Source organism: Larus michahellis, chromosome 1, assembly GCF_964199755.1.
Source record: "Larus michahellis chromosome 1, bLarMic1.1, whole genome shotgun sequence".
In the NCBI taxonomy this organism is placed as follows: Eukaryota; Metazoa; Chordata; class Aves; order Charadriiformes; family Laridae; genus Larus; species Larus michahellis.
In genome coordinates, this window is record NC_133896.1 from 33,951,472 (window position 1) to 33,965,417 (window position 13,946).

The 13,946-nt window shown below is 43.4% G+C and overlaps 1 protein-coding gene across 1 annotated transcript in view; it reads left to right on the forward strand.

Moving 5' to 3' along the window:
• The first annotated feature begins 1,008 nt into the window (after positions 1 to 1,008).
• ANO6 (anoctamin 6) overlaps positions 1,009 to 13,946 on the forward strand; it is a 79,285-nt gene continuing 66,347 nt past the window's right edge. Inside the window, exon 1 of the mRNA XM_074567642.1 lies at positions 1,009 to 1,455. Within this exon, the coding sequence (XP_074423743.1) occupies positions 1,368 to 1,455 (88 nt within the window). The 5' untranslated portion in view covers positions 1,009 to 1,367. The remainder of the gene's footprint in view (positions 1,456 to 13,946) is intronic.

Here is a 13,946-nt window from a genome sequence, read left to right on the forward strand (position 1 = left end):
TGGTAGATTGCTGAGCACTCAAATCCCTTTTTGTCAGCACTTCTGCCCCCTTGGCATTCCTGCGTAGTGACAATTCTGCATTCCCTGTATTGCAAAATTTTGCTGGTTTGTATCTGCAAATGAAGTTAGAGATGACGACAGCCTCTCACCTGTAGAACGGTTAACTGAGTTGAATACATCAATAGAGCTCTAGAGATGGGCTTTTTATTCAGCCTTTGAGGCTTCCCCCTCCAACTTCTGCTGCCTTCTCCAAATAACTCTGCAATACTTACTGGTTTGGGGTTTTTTACGTAAGTGAGCTTTGGATTTGCAGAAGTGTTTAGCAACGGTGAGTCCTTCAGTGTTTAGGTGCATAATTTGACATGTTTTAAAAAGACTCAGGAGTTTTACTCCTGACCCAATTTTCAAAAGGTAAACATACGGACATGTATGTTTCAGGACATGAAAATCTTTGAACAATCTTCATCCTGGCTCCTGTTAAAAACTGTTCCCTAGTTAGTTTTAAAATGGCGTTTGATCAGCTTATGATAGGACAAGAGGAAGAGGCCCCAGGGAGGGGCCAGGGGAGGTTTAGGTTGGCTACTAGGAAAAATTTCTTCACCTAAAGGTGAAGAACGACATTGTCCATGTCAAACATTGGAACAGGCTGCCCAGGGAAGGGGTGGAATTGCCATCCCTGGAGGTATTTAGAAGATGGGTAGATGTGGTGCTTGGGGACATGGATTAATGGTGTTTTTGTCAGAGTTAGGTTGATGGCTGGACTCAATGATCTGAAAGGTCCCTTCCAACCTAGACAATTCTATGATTCTATGCTATGATCATGTATATGAATTCTGCCATATGGGAAACTGCAAAAACCAGAACAAAATGCACAATGATTACTATAATGTTTTTCCAGCTTCCCCCTTTTAATCATCCAGGATGCTGCCAATGAAGTAAATAAACGTGCCTGCTTACAGCGCACGACTCGGATAACCATCTCTGCCCCTCTCTGCCCGAAGATCGGTAGGTGCCTTCTCCCTTCTCTGACGGCTCCAGCAAACTGCTCGTTACAAGGTGACAACGCCGCAAGGACTAAGGAAACCCAGCGCTGCCTGTCTCGAATCGCACCCGCAGCTCCCCCTTCCCGAGGCTCAGCGCTGGCGAGCCCCGGGACGGGCTGTGGGCGACAGCCCGGCGCTCAGCTCGCCCGGGCAAGGGCGGACTGGCCCGCCGGGGAGTGGGGGTGGCCGCCCCGCCCGCCCCCCGCCCCCCGCCCCGCCGCCCCCGCCGCCGCCGCCGCTCCGCCTCCGGGGCAGGGAGGGCTCGGGGCGGACCGGGCTCCCCGGCGGCGGGAGAGCGGGCGCGGGGGTCCCAGCCTCGGGAAGATGAACGCGGAGAACCAAGACGTGCTGCTGGATCTGGAGGGGGAGGAGGAGGGAGAGGAGGAAGATGATGATGATGACGGGGAGACCGGTGAGTCGCGGGCTGGCGCCGGGAGGGTGTCCCCGTCCCCCCCTTCCCGGGGCTGCGGCGTGGGGAAGTTCCTCCCGGAGACGGTGTCGCGGGTGGGGAGGGCTCCTGCTGTCGCCGCCCCCCCGGGCGGCGAGCGGGACGGTGGCCGGAGGGGGCTGGCAGGCAGCGGGGCATGCACCACGGCTCGCCTCCTCCTGCTACAACTTCTGGTGGTTTTTCCCCTGGAAAATACGCGCAGCCTTTGCGTGCGCGGGCGGGGCGGGCCGGCCGGGGCTGCCTGACGGAGCGGCCGCGGCTCCGAGGGCGCCAGCGCGGCTGAGTTGGCGGAGGGGCACCGAAAACTTTACCTGATCCTGTCCCTCACCTGGGGAGGGAGGCGCCTGAGGTGACACCCAAGCAGCGCTTCGTTTTCTCTCTCTGCTGGAGAGACCTTCGGTGTGGCAGCTCCCATGGCCCAGCACCGGCACAGCCTGCGCCGGGGTGCCTCGCTCCCTTGGAAAATGCGAGGAATGCCATCGCCCCCTCACACCCCCGAGCTTGCAGCATCCCCCTGGGCTGATCCGTGCGGCTGCCATCAGCTTCGAGGGACAGCAGCCAGCTCTCCTCGCACTGCCGGAATTTAATTTGACAGCCAAGGAAAGGAGGGGAATAATTACACCCCCATCCTACACCCCACCCCCCACCCCCCAAAAAAGAAAAAAGTAAGGGGAGAAAATTGGCAAAAAGTAGATGGTAATTTTGCTGGGGGAAAAAAAAAATGCATATTGTGTCTGCCAGAAATGCAGACAGTAAAATGACCAGAGAGTTTTAAATTCAAAGACAGTGTACGTTCCGTCTTATCCCAAAAGCAGCAGCCCGGCACAATGACATTTGTATTCACTGTGGGAATGAATTCTATTAAAGTATTTCCAGAAAACAGCCCAAAAGGGGTTGGTTCTCAGCTGGTTCAAGACTATAAGGGGTCTATTCATTTCACTAAAAAGACACAGATTTACTCCAGTTCAGAAGCTGGTTTCAGCTCCAGTACCCCAGATATTCTGAAGTCCTTTATTCTACTTAGCTTGTTAAAATGGAACTGACAAACAAAGAATGCAGGCAAATGTCAACTCGACAAGCGAGTAGAAGATAGATTTGTATATATAAATTTTATCAAATAAAAAGGGTTCTTGCTCATTAGTGTTCAAAGGTTATGAATAATTTTAGTGATAAGTACAGAATTTTTATATTTTTTTAATATTGGGACTGAATTTCTGCATTAGTAAAAAATTCTAATGGCATTAACTGTCTCTGATACTTATGTTGCCTCTAAATACTAATCCTTAATAATGGCCAGTACGGTTTACCCTCATTTATTCAGTTAGCTCACTCCAAAAGTGTGTAAAGTTTAAGCCTCACCCAATGCCTGTGGAAATCAGGGAATGTCTTTCCTCCAACATTACTAGCCTTTGTTTCAGATGCTGTGGGAGTATCCCTTGCTTTACAGTAACAGTCCAAAGACTAATTCAGTTTTCCATATGAAGTGAGGCAGAGGAATTGTTTGACTCCACTCCCCAAATTGAAGGGTGGATCAGCACTGCAGTGTATTAATCAACACGTGCCTTTTTCTTTCCATTCTTTCCATACCCAGAGGACAACTAAATTTTTTCCTACTCATGACTCTCTATCAAATTTGGGGTTAGTTCAGCTCCCAGAGGCAGCAAATCACGAGCTACGTGTTCTGCTTGCAGGATCCAGCAGTTTGGAACAACGCATGCTGTGTGGCAAAACTGGGTAAAAATTGAGCAAGGAGGATTTCGTGAGTTGTTGTGCAAAGCCTGTTACGCAGCGACCAGTGCTGTCACATTTTCTATTCTGCCTTGCAAAATGCATGGTTAACAGTCTTGAGGTTTTTACGTTAGGTATAATTACAGGAGAGCTATTTTATTAGTCTAAGAAACTTGTAAATCGTCCATCTACCGCCAGTTTTATTGTATCACTTCCACCTGCATTTTTCCCAAGAAAGCCATCCCTGCTTTAGCAAGTATGCAGGCTGCCTTCTGAACTCTTTCCGGTTCTATCCAAAGATCAGTCCCAAGTGTTTATAGCTCATCAGGCAGGCATTATCATGGCATATCAGAGTTTGTAGTCATGGCACAGAAAGGCAGTGCTCTGGCTGGTATTGGCATACAGTTGGTTATGGTTATCCACGCTGATGACTAGCAAACCACGCACGTCAGAAGCAGACGTAGGCAGGAGTCCAGAGAAGGAGCCAGGCTTGGGAGTCCCAGTCCACGGGAAAGCACCACAATCGCGCTGCTGGCCGTACGCGGCTTCGAAATGGATTGTTTCGGTCAGACTTGTGCTTCAGGAAGAAAGTCTTGTCCCAAGGTTAGGCTTTTTTGACAAGCAGAAAACCTTTTTCCCCTCAGTGCTTAAATAAGATGGGCAACATTTTCTTTTGGAGTCCGACTGTTTTCAAGAGCATTGTTACATTGGTGACATCAATTTGTTTCTGAGATATCTTGTTACCAGGCAGAAATGGTGGGAAGGACATTGACCTGTGGTTGCCACAGCATTTAAAATTCTCCAAACCCATTATTTTCTGCCTAGAAACTGTCAGACAGTTCCATAAACTGTAAAGTTTTTCTTTCCCTGGTGCCAAACCTCATACCATGTCTAAATTAGTTTCCTTGTGTTTGGGGATTTACAGAATATCTGAGTCTGCTCTCCAGAAAAATTAACTTCTGCAGACAATATCCAGAGGCATCCGCTCTGGCTAACCATTCCGCGTGAAATACTTTTCTCTTCGTTGGGATATGTTGGCATCTTAGTTGTTCCTTGCGCCTTGAGCGTACAAGATCTTCCCGTCTTTCGACACTGCTGCAGTAATTATCAAGCCATGCTTTATAGGTGACCAAAGAATGGATGTTCGTTAACCTTTTTCTTGTCACACAATATAGATACTGTGCTGATGAGGATTCCAGCTCTTCTTTCTGAAAAGTATTTCATGCTTTTTTAACCAAGTATTTAATAAGTTTTTACGTTTTTACCAAGTACAATAAAAACATACAACAGTACTGGCTTACTCAAGCAACATCATTTGTGGAGTTGCAACCTGAAATAACCAGTTTTGTGCAGCCCACTGCACAACTGGAACTGTGTCCTAAGGGGTGATGTGATAATCTGAATGGTGAAAAGCAGGTGTAGCTATTCTTCACCTCCTTAGTTTTGCTCACTGTTCTGTCCTCTGCTTGTTTCATCATGGCATATGCTGAATTTTATCATATTGCCTGCCTAGATCTTCTATTATTTCATATTCACTAGTTTTATTAACTTGACCTGCTTCTCATATGGCCCTACATATATTACTGATATCATATACTGTGCTCCAATATGAATGTACAGCATATCAACAGTGTTCTACAAATTACTCCAGTGTTTGCCTTCATGATGCTGTGAAATGGTCAATTTTCTGTAGAAGTCTTCTCAAGGCAATGGGAAGTCTCAACAATTAGATTCCTTGATTGAAAAATGTGGTTTTGTCCTGCTATTTATTAACTGTAATCCCCGCACTGTGGGAAATTTAAAAGTCGTCTACCCGGCAGTAGGTGTAAGGATCAGATCTGATAATTTTATAACATGGAAGGCTTTATAAGCAGATTCTTTAACAAAAATGTAATTCTGCTTCTGAAAGGACAACATCTTGCTTTTCAGTCTGTCTACAGTAGTGAGTAGTTCCACTGTTATCCCACCTGGCTTTCTCCTCTCTTTCTTCTCTGTCTTGGAATCGACCTAAAAATTATTGGGGCACATTTCAGTCACCCACTGTCCTGCAGAAGACTGGGATGGGTATGTCCGATGAGCTGAGAATCAAGAATTTCTGCTCCCCAGTTGTGTGCTCTGTTTGTGTCACCGTTCTTGTACGTGTGCATCTAGAAGACGAGGAACAGGAGCAAGCAGGAAGGTAGACGTATGTCTCACTTATTCAGACTTACAGTTGAGGCGGCGAGACACTCTTCATGGAGAACTGGGACTTGTATAGGTCCGGGAAACACCAGCCTGTAACACTGCTCAAAATTTAAACTACCTTTCATGTCCTTCCTCTTATATCTGTTACCCTGATGGTTTACCTACATTTCTTCCTCTCTTCGTATTTCAATAATTATTTATTTTTTTTGCTTTCTTCCCACTTCACTTTCGCCAAATCCAAGCCAGGCAGGAGTAACAGCCTTGTTACCTGGTATGGTTGCATTTGAAGAGTACACTGCTGGTATCACTCACTTTTTAATGCTGATTTAATGATTTCTCTACAAACTACTAAAAATCACATAGTGAGAGTATAAATATTTAACTACAATATAATTACTGTTTTGCGCTATTTGTAATTCATAAAGTCTGGAGGTGATTCCTTAAAGTTTTTCCTCTATTTACACAGCCCACAAGTTCCTTTAAAAGGAAAAACACCCATTTATGCTCAATATCTGGGACTTTTTAAAATGACTTTTCAAGCATTATCATTTGTAAAAAAGAAAACTTATTAAAATTGATAAGTAGGAAACAGCCAGGCTTGTGTTACATGGTACAGAACTCCAGCAGTCCCGTAGCGTTACACTTACTGAAAGTAACGCAATCAACAACTCCCCAAAAATGTCCTAGTATCAGCTGATTTGCAATTTAGGCACTCTATCAAATTGCAGATAGAGAGCTTGAATTTCAGAAGACCAGAGGCCTGGAAGGGGTGATCTGTGCACCCCATAACAGGCGTCGCGTCAGTCTGTGGGTCGCACAAATAGACCCTAGAAAAAGTAATTAGAGAATGGTTATGAATAAGATCCGTTACTATACGCATGGAAAGTTCAATAAAGTTGTTATCATTTAAATCACCTCATCCTAGTGTTTCTTGGTACCTGCCATTTCCTAGGAAATGATGGGTAGCATGCTGTGGAATTAAGGTCTAGTTTGCCACTAGACGTGTGGCAAACCCCAAGGGGGAACTGATATTAAAACTGGTGTTTTCTTCCGTGGTAAAAAAAAAAAAAAATACAAAACCAGAAGGGTGAGTTCTATGAGTGCAATTGACTGTCATAAATTAAATAGTCTTTGTAACGCCTTCCAGCTTATCCCTTGTAAAGAGCAATGGATTTTTTTTTTCTTTTACTGTTTTAGTTTGAGATAACACATTCCTATACACCCCCCCAGAAAGTCGAATAAAAAAGCAGTGGCCTAAGTTTGGGATTGACTGGGATAGGTCAGGAAAAAGAGTTGCATATTTTTGTGCATTATAAATAATGCACAAACAATAAATCAAAGTATCGCATGCTTGACATGAGAAGATCTTTGGAAAAGGTGCTGCAGGCCTTAAGCATCTGGAGCTGCTGCAGGCGTGTGTTTAACAGGATAATGCATTTAACAGGGTGTGAATGCCAAGGAGGAGGACACTGAAGAATGGTGCTGTGGGTTTGGATTGTTTATTGTTCTTAGATTCAGAAAACAAAGGTGAGGACAGGAATATTATGCAAGTGCTGAGCTCTGTGTTCTAATGAACAGAAAAAATAAGTTGGCTTTTACTGGATTGTCACTGTCGCTTCAGTGCATGGCGCTGGCATGGTCCTTTTGAACAGTCTGAAGCATTGCTCTGTAGAATATACATGTTATTAAACTGATATTTGATTTATGTCTTTAATATGACATCAAAAAATAGTTTCACCAAGGCATGGGCCTAGTATCACTTGTCAACTTTTTAGGGGGGTTTGATTCAAATCCAGGCTCAGTGTGAATGTAGGTGGAACAGTTTTCCCACCGAAGAGCGTATGTGTTCATCTGCTGCCCTGGCTGCGATGAGAGCCCGCTGGGACGTTGTTAACATTTCGTGTTAGGGTTCAAGTCTGATGAATCTGGAAGTTGAAATGAAAGCCGTAGGCTGTAATGTCACAAACTTGTCAAGCCAGCGTAAATTGGCTTGGCTACCAAAAGAAGTATTCCCCACAAGCACCTTACAGCAGCAGCTTAAGTCTTCGTGGCATTTGGCCTTATTTTTCATTGGGGTGTGTCAGTGGAATGCAAAGCTACAGAGAAGGACAGTGTACCCTTTACTTTCTTATCGCCAGTGTCTTCTGTGGGAAATGAAAACTGGCAGTCATGCAAATTGCCATCAAACAATGGATTTTGTTTGATAATCACAGCCTAAGAAAGCAAACATCTGAGTGCAGAATCCTTCATCTTCTCCACCCTTCATGCTTTACTCAGGTATCCTACATCCATCTGAAGGCTTCGTGACAGGGTGAGTGTCTTGATTGCTTCCTGAGGAATTATACAGGCACCCGAAATATATTTTTGTTTAGTGCAATGGAATAATTTCTACCCCTTATTCTGACCTGTCCCAAACTTAGTATATGATAACAATAGTAGACATGTAGGCACAATTCCCTGCATGGGCTTCAGAAGCAAGATCCTGAAGCATCACTGAGCTAATTAAAAAAAAAGCCCTCAACCTCAAGATGGCTTGATTTAATCTTTGAGCTGTCCCCACTCCTCTGCAGGGTTCAGAATCACTCCCCAACCTCCTCGTGTACCCATGGGGTACCTTCCCTAGGGAAGTCAAGAGGTGTGCTCAGGCCCCACGCTTGTGCACACGTGATTTAGTTCTCTGCCTGTGCAAAGATAACTTGCCTAAAGCAGTTGCTGGTTTGTCAGGGATGGGCTGCGGAGTGCCAAAGGGTAGGGAATGGGGAAGACTTACACTTTAATTAGCATCAGGCAGCCTGGCATATGTTCTTCCATTGCGTGGTCCTATCAAATGGGAGTATAATCCCTTTTTCCCACTCCTATCCTGCATCCGTGTCAGAGCAGCTTCCTCTTCACAAGCCTTCAGTTCCAAACCTCACCAATCTGGATGGCCCATCTCCTGTGCAGCACGTGACCTGTCGAAGGGCGTAATATTACTGAATGCAAAATAGGCAGAGCCCAGATAGTTGTGCTAATGGCAATACCCACATTAATAAACCGTGTGTGTTATGGTTGTAAAAGGGTGAGATTCAGACCAGCAGGAAGAACCAGGAAGACCAAACGGTTTTGGAAAGAGACCATATTTAAACATCTTTAATGAGTACCAGATTCGTGTTGGAAAATTAACAAAAATGTCTCAAAACACAAACTGACTGAACTTTAAGCAGTGTAGTTACAAGTCTGTTGGAGCATAAACATTCTTTAATTGATTTTATGCCTCATGTGGTAGAAATTGCAGCTTAGTTTCAAAATATTGTATAAAGGCTGAATAAGATTGAACCCTTCAATTTAGTGTTTACATTAAATAATTTCCAGCTATACCACTAATCATCAATATTCTTTATACATAACTGAAAATCGGAGTTTTGTAGGAACCGCCACCAATAACAGATTTTTCTTTGCTTTTATAGTTTCCCTTCCTTCCTTTCTTTTTTTTTTTTTGTTTTTTTTTTGTTGATGGATTTCCCCTGACCCCACTAATCTGGTTAGTCAGGTTCTCCAGCATTTTTTAGATATGATTTATCACGGGACATTAAATATTTGCATAGGAGACTGCTTACAGTACAGTCATCGGAATGAGCTGCTGCACCAGTATTCTTCTGTAGGCAGCAGCCACCACCTCTGTTCTGTTCAAGTGCTGTTTGAGAGCAGTTGCTGCAGCAGCTAAATGTCTGATATCTTGAGTGTCCATGGTGGGCTTCTGTCCTGTGGGCTTCTAACTTGGGTGGATCTTTTGCCAAGGCATCTGGCTTTGAGAGCGTCTACAGGAAGATCTTGGTTCTTGCTCCACTGCTGGCGCAGAGACCCGTGATGAGTCCCTCAACCATTACTACTTTGGGAAATTGCAGTCAGATGAGGAATTTTAACTGGGTGTGTAAGAAAATTTGGAAGGAAGAGTGGGAGCAAGAAGCACTTGAGCTGAGATGCACTGAATGTCCTGTGCTGTGGCGGTGCCAGAGCTAATGCATTTTGGTGAGGAGAAGAGATGAGATTAGTGATTTTTCAGTGAGTGAAAGATTTCTTCCTTTGTGGGAGGAATATTTAACTGAGAAAATGTTGCCTGGATTGCAGCTCAGGGTGGAAAGTATGAGAGCTGACTATAAAATGTTGTCGGTGTAGCAACCCTGCTGAAGATGCTGGGAACTGATATTCGTAATCCAAGGACATGCTGCTGTGATCTGGCACAGTGGAGGAGTGGAAGAAGCAGCACGTCCTGCCTGTGGAGAAGCTGGGGTCTGTCGATGTCAGTGGAGGGAGCTTGAGATAAGCACCAAAGCCTAGAACTTAGACCAGTGGAGAGACCCCTGTAGCACAGACTGGGGTCGTGACTGAAGGGTCTGGTAAAATAAGAAGTGTTGAAGACATGGAAAGAGTGAGGAGATGGAAGTAAAGGCAAAATATCTGTTGAGGCCTGGGTACAGACTACAAAAGTAAGTAAGTAAAGGGCAAAGAGGAAGAACTCATGACAGCATTCGCAAGGGTAAAGCCAACCAGTGCAGCTATTCACCTATTTATCTGGTCAGGAACTCATAAGCAGTGGCATAAAGATTCTTCCAAGTCCATCAGGAAAATAAGGTACGGTGAGGGACTCAGGTAATATAACTTGTGCAGTGAATTGAAATAATTAATCTCTGGTGCTTGCATGCATATTTTTAATATATAGTAAAAATCACAATGTGTTCATAGGTAATTTATCCAGCAGGAAAAAAAGGGCTATATTTATACCATTAATTATTTGCAAGAAATTTCCACTGGTTTAGGTTTGGCACTGCAGTTAGAGATAATGACGTTTAAAAAAACAAGACAGAGATGATGATCCAGAGGGCTCTAGCATTGCCAGAGAGTTTTATTAGTTTGTGTGCAATATTAGTAAAATTATTAGTGTTCTCTTTCTATGTGATTTTTCCTTAAGTAGTCTAATGGAGTTTTTATAGGCATTAATGAACAAGGATGAGGTCAAACAATGCACACTTCACCCTTGTGAGCAGTCCCATTGACTAGAGTGGGAATAGCATTATTTTTGTAAATGCTATTCATAGTAAAGAATGCAGAACTAGTCCCTAATGGACGAAATATCTTTATTAAATCTTTCATCATCTCTGCATATACTGATTTATTCTAGGAAAAATAATTAAATTCATTTAATTATTCTGCTGTCTATAAAAGACAAGAAGGAATTTGCACAAAAGGACAGTTTAATCTATAAACTAATGGCTGTGCTAAAGACAAACAGCCCAGCAAAAACTCCTACAATAATTGGTAAGACTTAAACATGTAACGTGGTAAGACTTAAACATGTAACGTATTATTTAAAAAAAAAAAAAAAAAGAAATCAATGTGACTTGAAGAATAAATGAGCCAATGCTGTATTTTTCTTTTTTTTAACTTGTTCCTTGATGATAATAAAGTTAGGAGAGAAAAAGCTTCAAGGGTAATGCAGTCAGGCCAAATAGAGCTCCAGAGGTTTTTGTAAGTTTATTGGTGTTTGCAAGAAGACCAAAACTCTCTTTCAGACTTCTTATGCACAGAAGAAGGTGGTTTTAGGTGGCAGCGGGCTATTAATCCGCAGCTTTTAGAAGAAAAATATGAAGAGTCCCTCAATTGCTAAAACTACGAAATATTTTCTAATTAGGAAACAAAAGTATACAGTTTATTTCTAAACTCTGGGTTCGACACTGGGAGTGCTTACAAACATGAGCCTTTCCATCTACACGCATGAAGTAGCTCAAAAATGCCTGTAGGTTTTGACTTTAAACTTAATATTTTCATAGTCGAAGTAATTAAAAGTATCTTTTTGGGACCCTCTTGTAAACACACTGCATAACAGCTGAGCGTAGGAAATACTTTAAAGCAAACATTCTGAGAAACTCATTACAGAAATTCAAATATCTCTCCTTGGAGACATGTAAATTTAAGAGCAACGGGTATAATTTTATAAACATATTTCAAACTTAAGTTTTCTAATTAGATAGCTCATTGATCCACAGGCATTGAAGTCTAACCAAACAGCGATCTGCAATTACAATTTGGTTAATCACTTCAGTTCCCAATGAAAAGGCTTCACAGCTGCCCGGAGGCTTGGCATTGGTGAGGAACACCATGGGATCAGCTTGGCTGCTAAAAAAGCTGTGTCTGTAGCTTGGGGCAACCGCTGCGCATGGGCTGCCCCCCTGTAAAACCCACGGAAGGCAGGGTACGCTCCTTCCCCGTACAATTGGGCAGGAATTTCGACAGTGTGCTTGGGGTTGATCTTGGCAAGCCCATCTCATGGCAAAAGCAAAAGTGGCTTGTCTTCTTTATGTTTCTTGCCTAAGGACAACTGATTTGGGTCAGTTGCTCTGGGACAGGAAAAAGAAAACCAACCAAAAAATAAACCTCACGTTATTTTAAGCAAAGAAAATTCCGTCAGGTTCAAGAAGGCTCTGAGGGACTGGCAGAAGTCCGGGTGCATTTGTGTGATGATGTGCTTCGGTGCTGGAGCAGGTGAAAAAACAGCTTATCATACTCTTGACCAGAGGGTTAATTCTCCACTGAACCTTTAGGTCACAGTCCTTCAGCAAATCAGCCTTCAGAGATATGCATGTTTATTAGGCCAGGTTCTGGGCACGCACGTGATCTAGGCAGGGAAGGCAGAGTGCTTGCACAAAAACGATAAACAGCTTGCACTGCTTCCTCGTTTTGGTCCTTTGAACCTCTCAAAATATCAGCAATATTACAGTTTAGCAGGGCTGAGTTAAATCAAATCTCACTAACAACTCATCTGAAATTTCTCAGGGAAAGAAAACGCATATAAACAGTGGCATTTTATGATGTTTGGACCCAAGTTGTGTAGTGCTTGTGATAGCTCTTACATTGTCAAAATGTCACGTATTCCTCTCAGCCCATGGCAGGAATCCAGATTTTTACAGGTTTACCTGGAGTTTGATCCTATAGTCCTCACACAACAGCCTAAACTTCTGAGGTAGCAAGCTGCTACTCATCTCTGCACACCAATCCATGTAGGGATGTTATTAGGAGCCAAACATGACACAAACACGAGAACAATCCTTTTGAGTTACGTGGAACCATCAGCATCCATAGTTATAAGTGTGTAAATGCTGCAGCCTCAGCTCCCAGTGACTGTATATTGCTGTTCAGAGTGGGGTTTTCCAGTGGGTTTTTTCAGTGGTTTATCTTCCAAAGCTATTGATGGTGGAAGGATAAATATCTGTCTAAACAGCGGTACTCCATCAATCGGTTGCGGCTGGTGTATCCTCACCTTTCTTTTTTTGTTTGTTTCCTCTGAGTTTAATTAAATGTTTTGGGGATAGATGTTTATCCTGCACTCTAGGATAAGACCAAACGTGTCTATCAGAGGAGTTTCTGCATCTCTCACTGCGTACAGTTCACTGAAAAAACCCAGTGACCCTTCTCCTCAACAGGATGTTCCTCAGGACACCACAAGAACACCTTGCATGCAAAAATAAGCTCCAGAGAAATCCCTTTTGCTTTCAGGAAGTCTTTCAGTTCTTTTTAATCCCCTTCGGTATTTTCTTCACCGTTTTATTTTGCCACCTTTAGGGTCAGTGATTCTCTTGGCCTTCAGAGTGCTGAGTTTCACTCCATATGAGCAGACCTGACCCAGGTAAAAGAGAAATGTCACTCAGAAGTGACATAAGGTGCTCTCAGGGTCCAGACTGCACAGCCAAAGTGCCAACCTCCAGCAAACAGAGAGAGAGGAGTCATTCGGTGATTTCATGTTTAGGGATTGCTCCATTTTGCAGATACCAAACTAAACCAAAGTCTGTGGCTTCAGGAAAGGTGATCATCGAAATCCTAGCTGTGTGAGTTCAGCATGAACATATTCCATTAGTGCTATGTACGGCACAGAGAGAACATTTTCTGGATGCATTTACTGGATCCTAATTTGTTGTCCTTTTTAAGAGATCTCCTTGATACCAGTCCATCAGTCTTCAGTTCAGTAAAATCTTTGGAACTGAGAAGTTTATTCACCTTAGCCAGAAGTTGGAGTTGACACAAGAGCTAGGATGGTCAGATCCTCAGGCTTGTTTTACAGGGATCAGCCTGGATGACCTTGTTGGTAACTTCTTGCCTTACAGTCTTATGAGCTGGATTCACACATTTCAAAAGGTCATATTTTTTCTCCTTGAAACAAAAAATAGAATCTGCAGTAAAGCCACCGTGGTCTTCTCTTAACAAATAAAACAAAACTCAGCATAGCCAATGTCAAGGGATTATGACCAGCCTTTTAACAGACCATCACACTTGCTTTTCCCTATTGTTATCCTGAGATGCGTAAGCAATCTTACCGAAGCTTAAATGAAAAACAGCTCTGTAGAGGCTGCTCAGTTTTTTTCACCTGAAAACTGATTTTTTACATCCTCTCACTTCCACAGTTTTGGAGATATGGAGTAGAATCTCAGTGGAAATGATTTTGTGGAGAGGGGTATGGCTGGGTCTCTCAAGCACTGGTTGTACTCCCACGAAGATCTGTGATGTTGTACGAC